The sequence below is a fragment of the Sceloporus occidentalis genome, unplaced genomic scaffold (genome assembly GCF_023333645.1).
Source record: "Sceloporus occidentalis isolate IW3139 unplaced genomic scaffold, rSceOcc1.0.p SCAF_2, whole genome shotgun sequence".
NCBI classification, from domain to species: Eukaryota; Metazoa; Chordata; class Lepidosauria; order Squamata; family Phrynosomatidae; genus Sceloporus; species Sceloporus occidentalis.
Genome location: NW_028316982.1, coordinates 29,381,852 through 29,405,532, shown reverse-complemented (window position 1 = coordinate 29,405,532; position 23,681 = coordinate 29,381,852). Strand labels below are relative to the sequence as shown.

The 23,681-nt window shown below is 39.2% G+C and overlaps 1 protein-coding gene across 1 annotated transcript in view; it reads left to right on the top strand.

The window, feature by feature from the left end:
* KCNAB1 (potassium voltage-gated channel subfamily A regulatory beta subunit 1) overlaps positions 1–23,681 on the top strand; it is a 201,960-nt gene that overhangs the window by 161,815 nt on the left and 16,464 nt on the right. The window contains exons 8-10 of the mRNA XM_089508985.1: positions 93–179; positions 18,859–18,944; positions 22,723–22,843. Coding sequence (XP_089365111.1) covers positions 93–179; positions 18,859–18,944; positions 22,723–22,843 — 294 coding nt within the window. The remainder of the gene's footprint in view (positions 1–92; positions 180–18,858; positions 18,945–22,722; positions 22,844–23,681) is intronic.

The following is a 23,681-nucleotide window of genomic DNA, read 5'->3' as shown; positions in this document are numbered from 1 at the left end:
CAGCCCTGTTACATTTCTGAGCTCTCAATTCCCGGCCATGTGCTTCATGCTTCCTTTTGAATCTTTCTAATGCTGCCATATTTTACTTCCAGGATTAAAAGCTTCTCTCCAGAGGCTGCAACTTGAGTATGTAGATGTCGTCTTTGCAAATCGACCTGACAATAATACTCCGATGGAAGGTGAGTGAGAGAGCTAATAAAAGCTTTCTTGTTTGATTGACCCTGGCTCATAAGCTCATAGCAAAAGATACCAGGAGAGAAAACAGATTCTCTTCAATTATCCCAGGTAGAGAAAATGATATGAAAAACACCTTGCAGTATTGATCCTTTGGTGTCTTTCATATCTGCACCCTTTGTATGAATGTCTGGATGTGCTCAGAGCCACAGAGAAATGTCTATGCAGTATGCATATAACTCCATGCTTATGATTATGAACTTCCCCAAAGGGGCTTTGACACTGTTCACTCCCTGGATCTAAATGTTTCCTTTTCTTTATTTATTCAGACAAATGTATATTGACTTTGAGCTTGATATCCCCCTTTCTCTGCCACTTCAGTCATCATAACATCCCCAGCCATGGAGACTGGAACAAGACAGCACAGATGGGGAATGAATGACCCTCCACCTGTTGTTGAACTGCTGCTCCAGGATGGAGAAAGTTGCAGTCGAAGAATACCTGTTCCCCACTCTTATGTTAACAGAGGTCATGTGGCTTCAATTCTTTCCACCACGACCACCACCAGCACCACCTAAATATCAAAGTGTATGAAGCAGTATGGCAGTATTTTCTCCATCAGGGTCAGAACCACTGTACTCCACTAGTGACAGTGGGAGAGTCAACATAATCAGATTGTTCCCATGGAATTCAATTCTAAGTGGCATGGCCACAATTATCCATGATGGGGAGTGGGAATTTGGCAGCATCCAACTAGGGTGAGTGCATCTGTCTTGTTTGGCTCTCATGGCTCTGAACCTTCTGGTGCTGACTGGCTAAACTGGTATGAAGATTTCAGCTCATGAACCCACCAACTGTCTAGGGAACAAGGCTATCAGTTTGCTCACAAAAGAGAAAGAGAACTGGTACAAGGAGAAGCTCAAAAAGCTTAATGTCTTGGAGGCAAGAGAAAGGAGATCAAAATATTTTTCAAGTGCAACCAGGAGATACTTTCACTAAAATAAGAAATCATTGAGGTCTTGGGAGTAGGAAGTAAACTATGGAGTGCATCATAAAGATTTGCTGAGGCTGCAAGCAAGTTGGTTTTACTAAGGTGCCAGGATCTATGGGTAGAATAGCAAACACCTTTTGTGAACTTTGCCTGGGGGTCTCTCTCTCTCTCTCTCTCTCTCTCTCTCTCTCTCTCTCTCTCTCTCACACACACACACACACACACACACACACACACTTCCAGTTATTAACTGTACTGCCCAGAAGATCAAGATTGACATGAATAGGGATTTGAAATTTGTCAGTCTCATTCTTGATCACATTTTTCAGTTTCCAGCTAGGATTCTCCTTCCATCCCCATTGCATATCAGGTTGTCAGACTCTTCAGAACTACATTTATTGCCTACCTTCTAAAGAAAAGTCAGGGTAAAAACTTCTCTCTGGCGTTCTGTAGATGAGAGAAAGGGGCATTGGACAAGTGCTCAGTTGTGCTCTGTGATGGATGTGGAGCCCAGAAACATAGCCCAAAAAACCCACAAAAAAACCCCCTGTGGATCATATTCTTTGGGATTGCCTACCATATAGGAATGAAAGGGTGTCCTACATACAGGAATATAAGCCTGATAGGCATTTCTGCTGGTGATTTTGGAGTTTTTCTTAAGTATTGTAGTTTGGGGAATCCAATATTGTCTGACATGTGGATTTTGTTTTTGGTGTGCCTGTAATTGGGTTGATCATTTATATAATTTAGGAATGATGTGTCTTGGGGATGTTATCATAAGCAGTCTGTAGTACCAGAATCTTTTTGGCCTTGCTTAAGAAGTAAATGGCCACATAGGGGATTATAAGTAACTGAGTTTTAACTTTGGCTTTTAAAGTTATTTTTAATCTGTTATTACATAATATTTTGTATCTATTTTATTATACAATGCTTTGGCTGTCCTAGTAGGTAGAAGAACAATTACGTAACAAATTATTTTACTACCTAACCAATAAATAATACTTCTGCTTTGTCCAATAACCAGCCACCCATTGAGTTCATGACACACAAGATTTCCTGATAGACAAAACTTTCCTAGTAGCTCTGTCATACATTAGATTGCTATCTGTAATGAATATACTACCTCCAGAAATTAATAGTTGGCACATAGACATTTCTGTTAGCAGCATTAACCTTGAAGACAACAGGTTGTGCAGCCTCGTTGCTTAGTGACAGAATAAACCAATTTATCCATAGATTATTTGCCTGTGAACTTCCCTGGGTCATTTGGCTGTCTGCTATTGGAAGATCATATTCAAAGCTAGGTGGACAATTTGTCCAATGCACCTTGTTTTGTAAATATCCAAGGATGGTGGCATAGCTTGTAGATTAATAGACATCACAGCAGTTCTGCAATGGCTAGTTTACCCTTGGTATGTATATAATTTAACTGCTAATTGGCTTCACTCATTTCCTCAAAATGATCCTTAAACTAACAACCGCTTCATTGTGCCAGAACAAGAACTTTGGGAAAACAAAAGCCTGCAACCATTTTTGTTATTCATGTTTTCCAGGGCTGTTGTTACATCTGCGGTAGCTCTACTTTTAAGATACTGTTAATTCATAGATATTTTCAAAGGCCAGGAGGAATATTTATTTCCTACAGCCTCTATTAACATTTCTCATGTAGAGACTAATATGTTTTAGAAGCACTGTGTTATATGTAGAGTGTGACTCTTTACCCTCCTCTGAGTCCCCAGATTAGTCATGATCCTTCCTATATGTAGCTTAATCTTTGTGTAGCTTAATCTTGATGTAATAAATTGTTGAGCATGTTACAGCCGTTCAGTGTAATTTGGAACAGATAACAGTATCAGTTTCTGAAAGACTGCAGTGATGTGAGGCTCACTGACAGTGCCCTACGGTCAAGAGCTTTTGATAGCGGTATAAACTAGAGCCTATAAGGTCAAGAGCTTTTGATAGAGATGGAGACTAGAGCAAATTTGCCAGCTATTGATGAGGTCACAGAGCATAACATGCCATGTCTCTTAGAGGGAGACAAAACCTCTCTGACCACTCAAAGTTGTAATGAAGAGAAAAATAATAAATTGGGCTTCCAAACTAGTACATAGTAAAGACTGAAGTCCGAAATTAATTATAAGAAAACAAAGTCAGTGAGATTTAAGCTCACTTTACACAGGACTAGAGCCAGGATACATATCCCCCACATGTCCATATACACAGATAATCCTTATGGCTTCTACTGGAAAAATACTTGGTCTAATGCAATGTGAGCTTATGATAAAAGCAGAAGTAATTATTCTGATTGCTTGTAAAAAAAAACGGGGAAGAAATATGTTTTTGTCTTAGGAAATCCATCCCCTAAAGCTGACTGTTTTCATGGAAGTAAAGGAACAGCCATTGCTGGGGATGAAACCTCACATGGCTGCTCCCTTCTCAAAACAATGTTATGAAGGAAACAAAAAGATCTAAGGACACAGATCTTAGGAGATTACTACATGCAGCTTTTAAGCTGCAATTAGACCTGGGAAAAAAAGCAGCTTTGGCTGCCTTGATTGCATTTTGTAGAGAGGCAGGATATTATTATTATTATTATTATTATTATTATTATTATTATTATTATTATTATTATTCTGATCACACAGCGTCACCTTCAGCCTCTAGCTTCTGCATCCCCCAAGTGCAATTAGGGCATCCCTTTTCATAGACAGGGGTGACCCTTCAATAAGCTCACTGGCCCTTTCCCTGCTTTCCTTTTGCTAGCAAGCAAATACATTTCTATTTAAGTAAACGTTTAATGGCTAGGCAGGGGAGGTTCTTATTTAGATGTATGTTTTATCTGTTTTTAAATAATAATAAATAAATAAACTTTTTATTTATATCCCACTTGTTGACTAGACAATCAAAGCGGCATACAAGTTAAAATGAAAACAGTACATACTTTTGTATGATTTTATAGTCTTCTAATGTGGGGATTTTAAGCTTTCTAAATTATATTTCCCTTTTGCTCACTGTACTGAAGTAAGCATGTAGAGATAGCCCATATGTTGTCAGACTCAGATAACATTATTCAATATCAAAAATAACAGTTGGTGTTCTGGCTGATCTCTCTGCTATTCCCTCTGTTGAACAGAGTTACTGTAGATTTTGTTCATGTATTGGGGAGCCAGCATGAGGTAGTGGTTTGAGTGCTGGACTATGACTCTGGAGGCCAGGGTTCAATTCCTGCTTAACCATGAAATCCTCTGGGTGACCATGGGCAAGTCACACTCTCTCAGCCTCAGAAAAATGCAATGGCAACCTCCTCTGAACAAATCCTGCCAAGAAAACACTATGATAGGGTCACCTTAGGGTTGCCAGAAATGACTTGAAGACACACAACACACAACACACACACACACACACAACTTCCACCATTGCACTTTTCTTATTTCTGTTGTCTCTTAATCCTAATATATGTATCTTTTAAAATGTTGCCTTCTGTCTCTAAAAAATGGGGAGTGTGGTACAATCAGGTGAAACATTATTAATCAAGTGACAACACTAATAGCGCTTTTTAGCCTACATCTCAGACAACATAGCTTGTGAATAAAGATACCCACAGTTGCTCCGAAGGAAAAATACTTTTAAAATAAACATGTTTGAATGTTACTTGGCTATTATATAAACACTGTGTTTTCCCCTGCCCATCATAACCCACAGGCATATAGCCCATTTTCAATGTGTGCTGCTCTCTTTGCTCCTACAGACATACAGGTGATTATACAATCTTGTGTAAGTCCACAGTGACTCATCCCGTTACTCCTTGGGAGGGATAATAAATAGCACATCAGGGAACAGATGATTGATCAAGAATCTTTGTCAGCCTATCCTACACATACTTGCAGCTCCTCCTTTTGGTTATAGTGACAAGTGTTTACTCCTTGAGCTTCCAAGAGTCTCTGTGGAGACAGTTTGAAATATTACCAACAGAACTGCAGCCCCTTCTAATGGTCTTCTGTGTAATCTGTAAGGTGAAAATAATTCAAAGAATGGTTGACAGCACAAGTTTAGTTGCTATGGGTTTATTTGGGTTTAGCAAGGAAGTGGGCATAGAATTTCATTCTCATGGACAGTTCCTTCCTTTAACCCTAATTTGCAGTGCACTTGGTAAACATTTCTTCCTATTGTGAAGAACAATATTTAGCACCAGCAAAGCAGGTATTACATTTGCTATTAGTTGTCCATGTGGTAAGCACAGTGATGAATTTAAGAGTTAAAATGAAAGTGACTGAGGTAGTCTATTTTTCAGCAGCTGTTTGAATCAGAGAATCAATGTTGCATATGAACTATGCAAAAATATGGCTGTTGCTCCAAGAAGTTCAAGGCCTTCCCTCATTTGTCCTCACATTGTCAGTTCAGGATCATCTGAAGTTTCTGGGATGAAACGTGAAAGCTACAGATGGCCTCTGATAAACACTATGGATTAGATACTAACCACAGCTGCTTACAACTTGTCATTCAAAAACAAACACACTCATAACATATTCTCTTGTTTGGAAATTAGGAAAGAAATCTTACCTAAATAGCCAATTCCCAGAACAAGGTGATATGAGGATATTATTCCTTCTCCCATATTTGGGGATGTAAGATAAAATATATTTAAAATACTTGCTTCTATCCAGAAGTGGGATGTAGAGCAGAGTGGAGGGTGAGTCCTGGTACTACAAAGATTGGGAGGAAAGGTGGAAGCTAAGTAAGGTGAAAGGGATGGTGAAAATAGTCAAACTGACATAGAGGAAACAAGAAAAAAAGTGCAAGGTCCCAACAGTTGGAGGCAAAAAAACTTGCACAAGCAGCAAGTAAATGGGACCCGTGATCTGCGATGTCTCCACACTAATGCACAGAGCATGGGAAATAAGCAAGATGAACTCGAACTCCTAGTACAACAAAGCAAATATGATATAATAGGCATCACCGAAACATGGTGGGATGAGTCTTATAATTGGAATGTGGAAATAGAGGGGTATAACCTTTTCAAGAGAAATAGGCCAAACAGGAAAGGAGGAGGAATAGCACTATATGCCAGAGATATTTACACCAGTGAAGAGATCCAGGACATCAATACTGGCAGCCAGGTGGAGAGCATGTGGATAAAAATTAAAGGGGAGGGAAACAACAAGGATATTATTGTGGGAGTCTACTACAGACCCCCAAGTCAGACTGAGGAATTGGATGATGCCTTTCTAGAACAGATGACCACACACTCAGAAAGGAGAGATGCAGTAGTGATGGGCAACTTCAATTATCCTGATATTTGCTGGAAGTCAAACTCAGCAAAATCCTCAAGGTCTAGCAAATTCCTCACTTGCCTGGAAGACAATTTCATTGTCCAAAAGGTGGAAGAGGCAACAAGGGGGTCAGCTATTTTAGATCTGATCCTAACCAACAAGGATGACTTGGTTAATGGGGTGGAAATGGTGGGATCATTAGGTGGAAGTGACCATGTTCTCCTGGAGTTTGTAATACAGTGGAAAGGAGAAGCCAGGCAGAGTCAGACACGCATCCTAGACTTTAGGAGAGCGAATTTCAGCAAACTTAGAGAAGTATTGAGGGCGATTCCATGGTCAGAGGTACTAAAAGATAAAGGAGTTCAGGACGGATGGGAATTTCTCAAAAGGGAGATACTGAAGGCACAATTTCAAACAGTTCCAGTGAGAAAGAAAAACGGGAGAAGTCTCAAGAAACCAGGATGGATGACTAATGAACTTTCAACTGAGCTAAGTTTGAAACGGAACATGTATAAGAAATGGAAAAATGGGGAAATCACGAAAAAGGAATTCAAAGAAATAGCAGGCATGTGTAGGGGTAAAGTCAGAAAAGCTAAAGCACAGAATGAACTCAGGCTTGCTAGAGAGGTTAAAGACAACAAAAAGGGCTTTTTTGGATATGTCCGCAGCAAAAGTAAGAAGAAGGAAATGGTAGGGCCACTGCGTCGAGAGGATGGCAAAATGTTAACAGGGGACAGAGAAAAGGCAGAATTAGTCAACACCTTCTTTGCCTCAGTCTTCTCAGAAAAGGAAAAGGGTGCTCAACCTGATGATAATGGAGCAGAGGACAGAATAGGGGAATTTCAGCACAGAATAAGTAAAGAGATAGTAGAGGAACACCTTGTTAATCTAAATGAATTTAAGTCTCCGGGACCAGATGAACTCCATCCAAGGGTATTAAAAGAACTGGCAAAAGTAATATCGGAGCCATTGGCAATCATATTTGAAAACTCCTGGAGAACAGGAGAGATCCCAGCTGACTGGAGGAGGGCAAACGTTGTCCCCATCTTCAAAAAGGGGAAAAAAGCGGATCCCAACAATTATCGTCCAGTTAGTCTGACATCAGTTCTAGGAAAGATTCTGGAGCAGATCATTAAACAGAGAGTTTGTGAACATCTAGAAGGCAATGCCATAATCACAAAAAGTCAACATGGGTTTCAGAGAAACAAGTCATGCCAGACAAATCTAATCTCTTTCTTTGACAAAATTACCAGCATGGTAGATGAAGGGAATGCTGTGGATATAGTATATCTTGATTTCAGTAAGGCCTTTGACAAGGTTTCCCATGACATTCTTGCAAACAAGCTTGTAAAATGTGGGCTAGACAAAGGAACTGTTAAATGGATCTGTAATTGGTTGACCGGCCGAACCCAAAGGGTGCTCAACAATGGCTCCTTTTCATCCTGGAGAGAAGTGACCAGTGGGGTCCCACAGGGCTCTGTCCTGGGCCCAGTGCTATTCAACATCTTTATCAATGACCTGGATGACAGAATTGGGAGCATACTTATCAAATTTGCAGATGACACCAAATTAGGGGGAATAGCTAATACCCCAGAGGACAGGATCAAGATTCAAAATGACCTGAATAGACTAGAAAGCTGGGCCAAAGCTAACAAAATGAAATTCAACACAGAGAAATGTAAGGTATTGCACTTAGGGCGGAAAAATAAAATGCACAGATATAGGATGGGTGACACCTGGCTGAATGAAACTACGTGTGAAAGGGATCTAGGAGTCCAAGTAGACCACAAGTTGAACATGAGTGAACAGTGTGATGCGGCAGCTAAAAAGGCCAATGTAATTTTAGGCTGCATCAATAAAAGTATAGTGTCTAGATCAAGAGAAGTAATAGTGCCACTGTATTCTGCTTTGGTCAGGCCCCACCTAGAATATTGTGTCCAGTTCTGGGCGCCACAATTCAGAAAGGACATTGAGAAACTGGAGCGTGTCCAGAGGAGGGCGACTAAAATGGTGAAAGGTCTGGAAACCTTGCCCTATGAGGAACAACTGAGGGAGCTGGGGATGTTTAGCCTGGAGAAAAGAAGGTCAAGAGGTGATATGATAGCGCTATTTAAATATTTGAAGGGATGTCATATTGAGGAGGGAACAAGCTTGTTTTCTTCTGCTCCAGAGAACAGAACCCGGAACAATGGATGCAAGCTACAGGAAAAGAGATTCCACCTCAAATTAGGAGGAACGTCCTGACAGTAAGGGCTGTTCGACAGTGGAATGCACTCCCTCGGAGGGTGATAGAGTCTCCTTCCTTGGAGGTCTTTAAACAGAGGCTGGATGGCCATCTGTCAGGGATGCTTTGATTTGGATTTCCTGCATGGCAGGGGGTTGGACTGGATGGCCCTAGTGGTCTCTTCCAACTCTATGATTCTATGATTCTATGATTCTAAATTCAAAGATACCTCGGGAGAATCTTTGCACATTCTAGCAACAAATAGATGAAGCTTTGCAAATTGTATCAAGCTGTCACTTTACTGGCTAAGATGGAAATTTGCATGCAGTCCTTTCCTCTTGCCTGGAGCTAAGCCCCTCAGAACTGGAGAATTTGCACCCTTGTCTCCTGCCTGGAGATGACCCATGAAAATGGAAGACTCAGGCCCAGGTCCTCAGATCTGGCAACCCAATGTGGGTGAAGTTTTGTTGCCTTTCCAAGACGTGGTTCCAGTCCCTAGTGAAAGCTTGGGTTGTGCTGGTAAAAGAGCCACTTTTCAGTTCTTCCTCCTTAATCATAATCATAATCATAATCATAATGACCACAGTTTCCCCCTTTGCAGCATTACTAGCTGCTCCACAAATCAGCACCACACTCCTTTCTGTGTCATTCTTGACAAACAGAGAAATCCTTTGAACAAATAACAAAGCCCAGTGGGGTGAGGCAGAGAGCATTTTTATGTTACATAGTTATAAAATGTTCACACTCATGGCAGTGAGAAGCATTACTAAATTCACAGTATTTTGTCAGGGCACCAGTACTGTCAATAAATACACAAAAACAGAGAACAGGAAAGTGGGGAATGTAATAGAAATGCAAAAGGTGTTGGTATGGTGATGGGGTGACAAATACAATCTTAAAAGAGGTCATTAAAAGGGGGAAAAGTGTGTGAGGGGTGCTGCATAGAAGCATGGATAAGCAGATAAACATGATAGAGCAAAGTCTGTCTTGTAATCCAAACATTGTCACAAAAAAGAAGAGAGATGTGTCCCAGAGAAGACCAATTGTGTGCATATAACTATAATGCAAACAAGCATATTAATATGTAAGAAATACTGCTAAGAAACCAGTATCTCTGTTCAAACATTGGCTGATAGAGTGGAATTTGTAAATATAGCCTACTCATCATTATTATTATTCTCTTGAAGTTCGTTTGTTCCACAGCATCCACTTTGAGATCAGTGACAGAGTGTCCTAGAAAAATGAAGTGTTCTGGTGCTTGTTTTTTATCTGTTGCCCTTTGTAATGTCCCTTTATTCTTCTAAATGAAAACTGTCCCATTTATCCAAAGTACAATGCATAAAATGTATTGCTGGCAGCAGATGGCGTATATTGTATTAGAAGATGAGCGAGTAAATGTGCCCCTGAAGTTTTGGATGATATTATTAGGATCCTTGTGATGTCGCCAGAGTAGATGTTTACCATCTAGGTTTGTACTCACATCTTATCCCTGTATTTATGTCCATGTATGGCCTGTTACAGTTGAACATTATTGAGGGCTGAGAGAATAATCTGTAGTCAAGTATAGTTCCTCCACCTAAAGTCCACGAAAAGGCAAAATTTGTCCAGAAAGGGTTGCTGGTCATTCATGATGTGCTTGGGTGCTCTCAGTTTTGTAGGGATGGAAAGAACATTAGGTAATTTTTTTTAATGGTCAAAAATGTGTTTCTCAAGTAATGGGAAATTCTGGTGAGGAGACACCCAAGCTGATGAGAATCTTTGCAGTTGAGAATTTAGTCTGCTCAAAATTCACACTTTTTACAAATAAAACAGCATTTTATGAGCAGACAATAGACATTTCTGTGCAGAAAAATGCTGTTTTCTGTGCACCAAATTGGGTGAATTTTACACAGACATTCTAGCTGCAAATAGTCTTCAAAAACTAAGCAGATTTTGAAGACTTCCATGCAATGGGAAAAATTGCTAAAAATTACCTCTGAAAAGGTAATTAGCAAAGAATTGTATACCTAGTTGTAGATAACCATTAGAGGTATTCTGCTATTTTCTGTTTGGCACCTGGACTGTAGCACAATGTCCCTAGATACCAGTCCTGTCTCACCATTTTTGCCTTCCTGGGCTTTAAAAATCTGTCATGCACACAGATGCATACCCAGCAACACCAAGCAATTTAATGTACTTGTTGTTTTAGTTGTTGTTTAAAAAAACAAAAATTAATTATTACTTTCGGGAAAGCAACATAGGCTTTTGACATTCTCAACCCTTCACCCTCCTTTTTCCAGGTTTGATTTATTGTCATGCAGCCCACTCTTTCCATCTCACCTTATTATTCATGACTTATGAACTGAGCAAAGGTAGCGGAGGGTACCCTGAGAGTATGTTTGAAAGGTTCTTATTGAAAAGAGACTTCATTGTGAGTGAGTGGGGTGATGGAAGAGTATAGCTGAAGAAAGAAAGAATAAGAGGACTACCCCTTTTCTGTTCACATCCAAGATGGATAGCACGAGGTTGAGCAGTTGTGGGAGTCTGTTCCCTTCTCCTGCCAACCCCTGCACAACACCACTAGGCATACGAACATATATATTAGAAAGATACAAAAGATAATACAAAAAGCTCCACGTGGTGTTGGTGATAATTATAGCACTCACACTGTTGCCTTTTGGAAATACTCTTACTGCGTGATTGCTCATGTGCTTTTTGGGTGCCATGGAGAAAGCAATGTTGCTATGATTCTTTGGCAGCAGAAAGGAACGTCTGTTCAAGCTCTCATTTTCTATTATGCAAGGAAAATATTCATGGAACCATAATTGATTCAGGACTTTTGTGGAGGGAGTATTGGTGTGTATTGTTGTTGTTGCTGAAAGCCCATTTACAACAGCAATTGCATTATGTGGTGCAGCTGATGATAATAAGACCCCAAAGAATAACTTTTATGTGCATTCCACATGCCCCTCTACCTCAGGGACTGTTCCACAACTTGGAACATTTACTTCTTTGTTACAACTCCCTTGCTTCCTCATCAGTGTTGCCATGCTGATAAGGGATTACAGGAGCTGTTGTCCAGAAAAGTAAGTTTTCCAAGTTCTAGCAAAGTCCTTGTTTTCTTAACCTTGTCTCAGGGTACGTAGGTTTCCCAAGTTATATCTGTGTGCGTGTTTCTTTGTTTCGATTCCACAATGAACTGCTTGATGTGAGTTTGGTGTTATCAGCTTTTTGTTCTTGTGGGTTCCACATCCTTCCTGAGGTCTCTGTAGAAATTAAAATCCTAGAGTGGGAAGTGAATGCATTATGATTCATGTAGGGTTGCCATATTTCAGCTCCTCATATCTGGGAACCTAATTTGCATGTTATGCAAATTATTATAAATATGCATATTGATTTGCATATTAATATTATTAATTTGCATTTTGCATATGCAATCTCAATACATTAATCATTGCACTTTTTTCTACGATTATGTTTCAACCTCAGTACCAGTACCAATACTAAGAGAGCCAGTATGGCATAGTAGCTTGAGTGCTGGAATATGACTCTGAAGACCATGGTTCGATTGGCTGTTTGACCATGAAACCCACTTGACCTTGGGCAAGTAACGCTCTCAGCCTCAGAGGAAAGCAAAGGCAGATCTCCTCTGAACAAATCTTGCCAAGAAAAGCCCATGATAGGGTCACCTTAGGGTGTCATAAGTCGAAACGACTTGAAGGCACGTGACACATACAACACATACACACACAGAACCCATTGTTCAACAGCCATGCTGGGCAGCCAGAAATCATCATGGTGGGAAGAAAAACTTTCTTAATATGTGCAGAGTGTTTTTCCTGTTGCCTAAATAAACATACTTAGCATGTCAAAGCATGAAGATGAAAGGCCAAGAAGCACATAGAATTATTAGTCATTTGTCAGAAATGATAGCCATCTCTCGGACATACTTTAACTATCTATTCCTACATATCCATCAACTTTTAATAGATAAAAACTGGGACATTTATGGCTAAGCAACATCAGTGTGTGTCAAGATGACAAAAGTTATTACAGTCAACCCTCTGAATCCACAGATTTTTTTTATCCATGGATTCATCTATCCACAGCTTGAAAATATTAAAAAAATAATATACCGTATGTACTTGACTATAAGTCAATCTCATGTATAAATCGAGGGCAGGTTTTGGAGCCAAATTATGGATTTTGATATGACCCATGGATATGTTGAGGGTAAAATTTAAGGCCATGTAGCAAAGGATGTAAAGGATATATATGTGTTAAAGTACAATACTTACATTGACCCATGAATAAGTCGACTCAGGTTTTGGGGGTCACTTTTTTGACTAATATTTCTATACTTATACATGAATATATACAGTAAATTCCAAAAACAAAGCTTGTTTTTTGCCATTTTATATAAGAGACACTGTGCCATTGTGTTTGATTTTGGTATCCACAGGGAGTCCTGGAACCAAACCTTAGCAGATACCAAGAGCCCACTGTAATAAAGAAAAACAAACAAGATAGGAGAGACAGCAGCAGTTTGCTTTTGACTAAGCCTACTGGGAAGATCATGGTTCTCCTCTTCTTTCCCCTGCAGAGTTTTGAGTGCAAATTACTTTTGCACTTTGCACTTACTTTGCAGCAATTGGAATCCACTGAGAACAAAGAGAGAAAGTGAAAGGAGAGAAAAAGTGGGGAAGGGCGTTTTAAAAATAGCTGAAAGACTGGGATGAAAGAGGATTAACTGGGACAATACCTGCCAGATCAGGAGACTTGGGAGTGGGGTATGTTCCTGCATGATAGGAGCTTAGACTGAATGGCTCTTGCAATCACTTCCAGCTCTATGAGTCTCTGATTAAATTAAAAGATATTTTGGGAGCTGCTTAGTACAAATTCTTTGTTTATTACAATGCAGCAATCAACTACAGCAAGGTAGGTAATTGTGTGATCCTTGAAATATTGTTGGATTGCAAGTGCCAAAAGCCTTTGGCAGCACAGTCAATAGTGAGGAATTCTGAGAATTGTAGTCAATGACAGCTGGAGGACCTCATGATTCCCAGCTCTGAATTGTGTCATTCCAACCACCAATCCCAATGGTTATTCAGTCTCTGTTAAAATATTACCCGCAAAGAAAAATCCTAACCTACTGTGCCAGTCTGTTCTACAGTCAAACAGCAATTACAGTAGGGAAAGCAATTTCTTCTAGGCAAAATCTCCTTTGCTGTAATTCCCAACCATTGGTTTTCACACTGTACTGATGTGTCACACTAGGGGTGTGTGCTGACATGCTGAAATGTCATTCAAGGGTGTAAATATTTGACAATTGAATTTTCACAATTTTCCCCCAACAGTGGAGAATATGAGTATTTCTTTGCAGTTCTCACCCAGTGTTTGCATGTCCCTAAATGTCTCAGGAATTTTTGATTCACAGAAAGATACATAGGTGTGGGTGTGTATGAGGAAGCATCATAGCTTTTTGCACACAAAAAAACCTCCCACTGTTTCCACATTCATATTTTGTGCAATGTTGCTGTTCTTGCACAAAACCCAGCAATCGTGCACGCGCATGCACACGCACACATGCACATACACACACACACAGAAAACACCTTCGCATGGCTATCTGGAACTTGTATTCTAGACTTTATCTACACTGCAGAAATAATGCTGTTTGACACTGCTTTAACTGTCACAGTTCAATGCTATGGAATCCTGGGATTTGTAGTTTGGTGGAGCACCAAAACTCTCTGAGAGGGAAGGCTAAATATCTCACAGAACTACAAATTGTTAATTGTCAGGATTCCTTGATTGGGCAGGTCATACTCTCTCAGCCTCAGGGGAAGGCAATGGCAAATCTCCTCTGAACAAATCTTGCCAAGAAAACCCTACGATAGATTCGCCTTAGGGTCACCATAATTCAGAAATGACTTGAAGGCACACAACAAGGACTGGATGGCCCTAGTGGTCTCTTCCAACTCTATGATTCTATGAACAAACAAACAAAACCTGATTGTTACTCTCATTTTTATTTAAAAGCATTATCTTTACCTTTCCTGCTACAATTTCATAATTATCTTTTTTTTAAAAATCCTTCTTTTTACAAGGAAATAAACCCTACCTTCTCCTGCTGTGGATATCAGTTTAGTTTCTCCATTCTATTATCCCATAATGTCAATGATAGTCGGCAGTAGTTTATTATTATAGTGGAAGATTAGAGTTTAAGATTACTACCATATGTACTTTTGCTCTGGAACCAATATGGAAATGTTTCCAGAGCACTGGGCATAGGATCAGGCTATTCAGAACAACAGTGATAAATCATTTGCAACCCTACAATGTCAGGAGTTTCTGCGGCAACCATGCACTTTATCTCATTCTGAACTACTCATTTGCCCACACACAGATTTCTGGCATTATAATGGATGTAATGGATAAAACTGCCTTTCTGTTTGCTTTTAGTTTTCTTCTGTCTAAATTAATAAAAGTCTCTTGTTTTTGTGTATGTGTGTGCCAGAGCTCCAAGATCTTGGAAGAATTGGCATATGGAACTTGGCATAGACATGGTGGGAACCCTGAGGGTGTGCCTCTTGGGGCTATTTTGTTTTAAAATGAATCAGTTATAATCTGTCTGTGCTCTTCAGTACCACACTGAGCTGACCACAGGTTTGGTTCTGATGCTTTCAGGGGTTTCAAGTGGCGTTTTGGTGGTCCAGACCATTTAGGCCTTTCCACTGCTAGAACAACACTGATCCTATTTATGTGTAACACATCTACTTATATATAACTGCATGATGAATCTTGCCTGTACCTGACTTCAATAGTAGCTGGAATTCTGTTAGAGACATGCGCACTCGATGTATTAATGTGCACATGCCTAGATTAATTGGTCTTGTGTCTTGTCTATGAGCCATTAGCACCTGTTGAACTGAGAATCAACTCTTGTGACTGTGTTTGCTTACTCAGGATGGCACTACCAGCCTTGTATCACTTTCTCAGTTCTTCCTTCCCCTATCTTTAACAGATATATCTTATCTGTTAGTCTCTTGGCAGCAAGCCCAGCTGGGCTTGGCTGAACGAAGGGGTGTGGTTGCAACTGCCTTCTAAAGGATTTGCTACTATCAGCAAACTGGGCAATATTTGCCACACCAAACCCTCCAATATTTTTTTTTAAAAAAAATGCCTATCTGGGGGTTAATTTATACCCCCAATCCACCCACAACTGGCCATTGCCGTGGTTTATTTTCCCAAAGCCCTCCAGGCCACCTCCCATGGCCAGAAATTAGCAAAAGGGGTGTCCAGAGGTGAAATGGCATCACTTCTCATTTGCCAAAATGGGATGATGCAACCTGCTGGGAGTATAGGAGGAAAACCTATACTTCCACGGTTGCCCACCTTTGGATTAGAGGAATTCAGCACAGACTGGCCTCTTCTCACTCTCTCATCCCAACACATTGAATTAATTATGAGAACAGAACCCAAGCTGTGTCACAATTTTCAAATAATTTGCCAGCACATCAGTTGTGTCCTGATTAATGGCCACCAAAATCACCTAATGGTTGTGTGAATTGACCCATTGGGATTCATGCATGCTTTATTGATCTTCTGACTCTTTTGGAGATTGAGGTGGTTTATGTGGTGTTCTTCTGCAGTCTTCCATCCAAGTACTAGCCCAAGTGATACACATTGCTTCAGCAAAGTTGCTTCATACACTTTTATACCATGCCCTTGTTACAGCTAAACAGGAATTTCACAAGGGCACAACTACACAGCCCTTGCACAGCTTGCCTCAAGTCAGTTATGTATGTTACACTGGGGTAGTTGTTTCAGCACACTTAGAACTCCCATATATCTCTTTCTACAAGTTTGCCTCTTGTGTTTTAATTTTTTTTAACCTCATGTTGCCATACGTGTATGATTTACTTTTGTTGCCATACGTGTATGATTTACTTCATAGAAATGCTCTCAACTCATTAAAAATGCGTGTTGATTCTGTTCTAGTGTATATAAGTTAACTTCTCGTGCACAAAATATGAGAAAATACAGTTTATCATAATTACTTTCACAACAAAGTTAGAAAGGATAAACAAATCCGAGGCCCACAAATAAGAAATCACCATATTAAAATAAGGGCTTTTGCAGATGATGTAGCAATAGTCTTAGAAAACCCCTCCAACTGTATACAAAAATTATGGTCAACATTAGAAGAGGTCTGCAGCCTGGCAGGTTTCAAAATTAATAAACAAAAAGTGGAATATTGCTGAAAAACTTTTCAAAACTAGAAGAGAAGAATTTGGCAAGAAAATCAGAACTAACAATAGTACAAAAAATAAAATATTTGGGTATCATCATTACAAATCAAAATTCCGCTCTCCTGGAAAACAACTATACTAAAACCTGGAATAAAATCAAAGAAGATCTGAAAAAGTGGCGGACTTTACAATTTTATTACTATTGGGAAGAATAGCACTGATACAAATGCAGGTGCTTCCTAAAATGATATTTTTATTTCAAACCATTCCCATTATTACAACAAACAAGCTCTTTGAAATCTGGACAAAAGACATTAGAAAATTAATTTGGCAAGGGAAAAACCCAGGATAAAAACATCGGTGTTACAAGACAGCAAAAGAAAGGGGGGATTGGGTTTGCCAAATCTTCAGGTTTATTATAATGCATGCACCTTCACATGGATAAAGGACTGGATTAATTTAAAAAATGAAGGATTGTTAGCTTTGGAAAGCGTAAATCTAGATAAAGAGTGGCATGCTTTTTTATGTTATGATGGCAGAGTATCACTTAAAGAATTTAATAATCATATAATAAGGAAAGCACTTTTAAAAATATGGCAGAAATATAAGAGATGTTTCTATTTAAAAATCCCAAGATGAACGTCCACTTAGGAAGCCTTCCACAAAACAGAAGGACAACATAAAGGAAAATGGGTTACTTATAAGGACATATTATGCAAAACTAATAAAGGAGAGGATTTAAAAATGTTAGATACCCTTCAGAACAGGGATACAGTGGTTACAATATTTTCAATTAAAAGAATGATTTTAAAAAGATATTAAACTTAAGGGAATTGAAAGTGAAACAAAGGAAATAGAGACGATTCTATCAAAGGGCAAGAAACAGATGTTATCCAAGATGTAAAAGAATCTTATTGGATACTGAACTAAAAGAAGAAACAATTAAAGACAGCATGATAAAATGGATGCAGGACTTTGGGGAACAAATATCCCTTGACAGCTATTAGCTAAATTGAAAAATAGTAAGGATAATAATTGTTGGAAATGTGGACATAAAGATGCCTCTCTCTTTCATATGTGGTGGTTATGCAACGATGCAAGAGAATTTTGGAAGACAATACATATAGAAATACAGACTATACTACAAATTAGCTTTGAGCCCAACTCAAAAATATACCTACTTAACATCATACATCAGTGGTTCCCAACCTGTGGGTCAGGACCCCTTTGGGGGTTGAACGACCCTTTCACAGGGGTCGCCTAAGACCATTGGAAAACACATATTTGCATGTAGCAATGAAAATAATTGTATGTTTGGGGGTCACCATAACATGAGGAACTGTATTAAAGGGTTGCGGCATTAGGAAGGTTGAGAACCACTGTCATAGATTATCTCGAAGGGAAATTAAATCAAGAAGAAATAGGTGTTACCTTATATATGATTGCAGCTGCCCACCTTGTTTATGCAAGACATTGGAAGGGGAAATAAGATCAATTTTCACTCTGTCCCACAACCATCGCAGGTGTTTTTGGTCAGCCCACTGGAACCTTCTTGATGGCTACCCCCAAGTTGTGGAATTCCTTCCCATGCTGCAGAATTAATGCAGTTTGACAAGGCTTTAACTGTCATGGAATTCTGGGATTTGTAGTTTGTTGTGGCAACAGAGCACGCTGACAGAGAAGGCTAAATATTTCACAAAACTACAAATCCCAGAATACTATAGCATTGAGCCATGATAAATCCATCAGTGGCTAAACTTGGAGCAGTCAGATTTAAGCTTGCCTTCTCACGCACAATATTGTGTATCCTTAAACATGCATATGCCTTTTTATTTGGTATATGGTTCAGAAGTATAATTCATTTTCCCCAGTATAGCCAATGTCACTGATTGGTACCTTGTACAAACTCTTGCTAGACAAATTGTCTGCAATTACCTGAGCTTCTGTTGTTGTTTTCTCATTTAGAAATTGTCCGAGCGATGACACACGTGATAAACCAAGGAATGGCTATGTACTGGGGAACCTCTCGTTGGAGTGCTATGGAGATCATGGTAAAGTATCTTACAACACACACACACACACACTCACACACACACACACCAATAGTTGCTAGACTGCAGTGTTTAATCAATTAATTATGTAGTGCCAAAACATAAAATCAAGGGTGCTCCCATACTACCAATCAAAAATTCTAGTGCAATCGCACAGTGCCATCAGTCAAAACTGTTCCATCTTTCCTTTCTTTATAGACTTTTTGAGGAAAGACAAAAAGATGGGGAAAGCAATGAGAAAGAAGATACAAGAGGAAGATGTTATATCCTGGACCCTCTGTAAAATTTTATGAATGAAACGAGGTCATTGATTGCACTGACAACAAACCCTGAAAGCCCATTGTCATCCTGGATTTTTCTTGTGGTTCTTTAATCCTTTCTCAGAGCCTTTCCACACTATACAGTTATATCCCTATGATTCCACTTTAACTTCCATGACAACATCCTATGACATCCTGGTGTTCCTAGTTTGGTGAAGTACTAGAACTGCTCTCTATCTGAGAACTCTAAATATTCTACTTTATATAACACCATTTTACTACACCATTGTATATAATGGGATTTGAACATCCACAGATTTTGGTATGCATGAGGGTGATACTCCTGGAACCAAATCCTAGTGGATACTAAGGGTACAACTGTATTTTATAATAAAAAGTCTGGCAATTCCAATAGCAATTCCAAATCAGTGTAAATTTCACTTGTAGTCTATCATGGAAGAGCAATGACTGGTGCCACTAAGAGCTGCTTATCTGGAAGTAGACAGTTCACTCCCCTTTCATCAAAACATAAGAAGAGCCTTGCTACATTAGACTAAAAGTGTATCTACACTGTTGAAATAATACAGTTTGACACCATTTTAACTTCCATGGCTCAGTGCTTTGGAATTTGGGGTTTGTAGTCTGTTGTGGCACAGAGCTCTCTGACTTTGCATTATTGCATTATTTCTGCAGAGCAGATGCAGCCTAAGATCCCAGCTAGTCCAGTGTAGTGTTCACACAGCAGCCACTCAGTTGCCTATGGGAAGCCAAGAATGTGAATTCAATAGCACCTTCCTACTTGTTTTTTTCCAGCAATTTTTAAACAGAAGCATCTGGCTCTCATCATGGAACTTATATACTAATAATTTTTATTGATGTGTATAAAGAACTCTAAAATTAATTTACTACTCTTTTAACTGTGATCTTTATTGTATATGCACATGAGAAAGAACTGTGAAACTCTGGGAAAATATAAGTAAGTGCTTCTGTGCTATCAGTTTTTCACAGAAGGCAGAGTCCCTCAAATTGGTCCAATTATTAAACTGCTTGCTTTGTTACCTAGGCCAGTTAGATAACAACAATGACATCTGTAGAGGGATCAATTATATATCAGTGCAATACAAAATTATTTGAAAGACATTTGAGTCTGCCTGGTTGAGCACTCTGGGATAGCTTTCCCTGATAGCCACTGTCTAGTTATTTCTTTAGTAAGAACTATCTTTTGGCCTTATACTGTTGATATGATCAGCCCCACAACATAATAAGCTATGTGTGTTTGTGAGCTGATCCTAACAACATGTGGACCAACTCATGGGCTGCAATATAAGGTCAGAAAAGGTCATCAGTGAAGATTGCAACAACTGGTTCAGACAAAAAGTTTATTTTTTGAAAGCAGTTGACTATAGGAGGACGTGGACTTCAGCACAATAGTACCTTCCTACTATTGTTTCCCAGTCACTGCTACTCAGAGTCATACTGTATCTCACACCAGAGGGAATATATAGCAATCATGACTAATATGCAGCACACAGCACTGAAGAATTGTTCTCCACAGATGGAGCTGCTGAGGGAAATCCTTCTCCAATATTGCATTTGCATTCTACTGCTAGTGGTCTGTTTATCAAACCGGCTCTAGCAATGCAGGAGCTGGCATTTTCAAGTAGTGTTTTTCAAATTGTGTTTAGAAATCCCATGGCTTCCTTGGGTATCATAATACCCTAGCCAATATAGCCAGTGACTGTGTTGCTGGGGGGATGTGGAACACCGTAGTCCTGAAGACAATATCCTCAGTCTCTGATAATTCTTTCTATATTAAGGAATTATCAGAGCTTAAGTATGTTACCTTTTGGGCTGCAAGGTATAGTATTGGTACTGCATGTGCAAATCCTTCACACCCCTTGTTTTGCTTCTGAGATTCATTACTCAGTGTGTGACAGCCCTAAGCTAGAGGCTAGATTTTTTTTAAAGAGGTGCTGATCCCTAACTTGTTAATGTAGTTGTTGGATGTTATTTTAATTGAGACTGAAATTCCCAAAGCAGGCAACAAAAACAGTAATATGAAAGAGGTAATTTTAAACAGAATACTGAAAACTGAAAACTTTAAAAAATCAGTAAATTTAAATACAAGTTGAGGACCCTTATCCAAAATGCTTGGGACCAGAAGTGTTTTGGATTTTGGAATTTTTTTTCAGATTTGGGAATATTTGCATATACATAATAAGATATGTTGCAGAAGGGACACAAATATAATGTAAAATTAATTTATGTTTCATATATATCTTATACACATAGTCTGAAGGTAGTTTTATACAATGTTTTTAATAGTTTTGTGCATGAAACAAAGTTTGTGTACACTGAACCATCAGAAAGCAAAGGTGTCACTATCTCAGTCACCCATTAAAAAACATTTTGACTTTTGGAGCATTTCAGATTTCGGATTTTCAGATAAGGAAGACTTAACCTGTAGCTAAAACCTGTTTAAAATTTCCACATAAAATCAGCAATAGATTGAATCTAATTTAAAACAATTCAGAATTAAAAGCCTCCAAGTCATATTTTCAATGAAAACCACTACTGGGCAAATAAAATAGCCTTCATTTGGCATATAAGATGTAATAGCAAGATGCCAAGTGATTTTCTCTTGGGCAGACATTCTACCACAGAAAAGGCCCTTTCCCCTGTCTCACAGTTTCTGAAGGTGGGAGCACACAGAGAAAGGTTTCTGGTAGAGATCTTGCTTCTTGGGAATGTTCATGTGGGAAAACCTCATAGAGTTCATTTCAGATCCTTAAGATGTCAAGAGTTTATCAAACTAGTTATGTAACCCAGTGCACTAGAGTGTAAAATGAATAAAATCAGAGATTTGTCATCACCCAGTTTTGTCAATGCCCAGTTCATAATTATGTTCTGTACCAAGTGGATAGGTGATTTTTTGTTTTGTTTTGTTTTACAAAGACAAAATAAAATGTCTCAAAATCAGAGATGAGTGCAGACTCTTGCTTTAGAAGAAAGTGTGGAAGCATCTCTCTATCTATCAGATTCTCATCCAATTAAAAAAGTCAATTAATCTACAGTTTTAGACTATTAATCACTTAATGAATCAATTAAATCGCATAAATCAGAGCTATTAGAGGAATAGCTCTAAGGAAAATGCTTTCTTGCTTTCTCTGTTTTTTACATGATGGAAGTAGATGTTTTTGAGTGATGCTGTGTCAGTCAGAAGAGAATGCTTATTCTGTGATGCCATTTGTCATCTACAGTCTTTACAAGTACTTGTATTTTTAAAAAATCATCACGTTTAAAAAGACTGCTGCCCAATTAATCAGGGGTGTTATTTTGGTTAATAAAATATTTGTCATCAGTGAATCACCAAGATTAAAGATCACAGCCTTAATAAGTGACTCTGAAATACACAGGGAAAGGGGAAGGAGGAGAGGTTGATTTGATTAATGTGTTGTTATATTCCCCAGCAGAAATCTCCACTAATGTGCTATTCTTTTGCTGCTGGCTCTCCACAGGAAGCCTATTCTGTCGCAAGACAGTTTAATATGATCCCACCTGTATGTGAACAAGCAGAATATCATCTTTTCCAAAGAGAGAAAGTTGAAGTTCAGTTGCCGGAATTATACCACAAGATAGGTAATGTCTGAAGACTGCATGGTTCAGGAGAAACCCATCATTTTTATGCAAAGAGTGTATACTCAGAGACATTTCATAGCCCCTGCTGTTCAATAATTATCAGTGGTGCAATTAGTTTCTTGCCAGGAGCAATTATCCCTGTGCAAAGAGGTAAGTGACAGCATGCAGTCTTGGCTGCAATCATAGTTTTCTTCTATAATTTATTATTACTATACAATCAGTAGCCTATGGCAAGACAGGAACATAGTGATGCATGGTAAGTGATTTAGGGTTGAAGCAGAGCTGGCCCAAGACATATTACTGCCTGAAGTGAAGGAGCCCTCCATCTTTCTCTGTATAGAAGCTGACTGGAGATGTGTTAGCAACCCACCTGAAGGCACCAGGATAGTTTTGGGAGTACATAACAGGTTGTGTGTTACATAGAGCTCTAATACACACACACCAAACAGAGAAGAATGTCTGGTGGATACAGAAAGAACAGGCAGGGAGCTGCTATCAGTGTCTTTCAGCAGCAATGGCTGATGACTACAATAGCAGTGAATCCACGCTGATGGTGGTGGTGGGGCTAGGTTCAAACGTTAAGGGAGCTACCCAAGGTGATGAACCTATTTGGATACCTCTCTTAAAGTTCAAACTTATTATTATTGGTTGGAATCCTGTATGAAACTTATGTCTACATATATGGGAATTTGGCAGTTCCTCAACATCTATATCCAGCCAGGGGCTACTTCTATGGCTCAGGTCCAGGCTATTTGGCAGACCATATCTCCCTATACAAGCCAGACCGGACTCTGAGATCCTCAGGGGAGGCCTGTCTCTCCGTCCCACCACCATCACA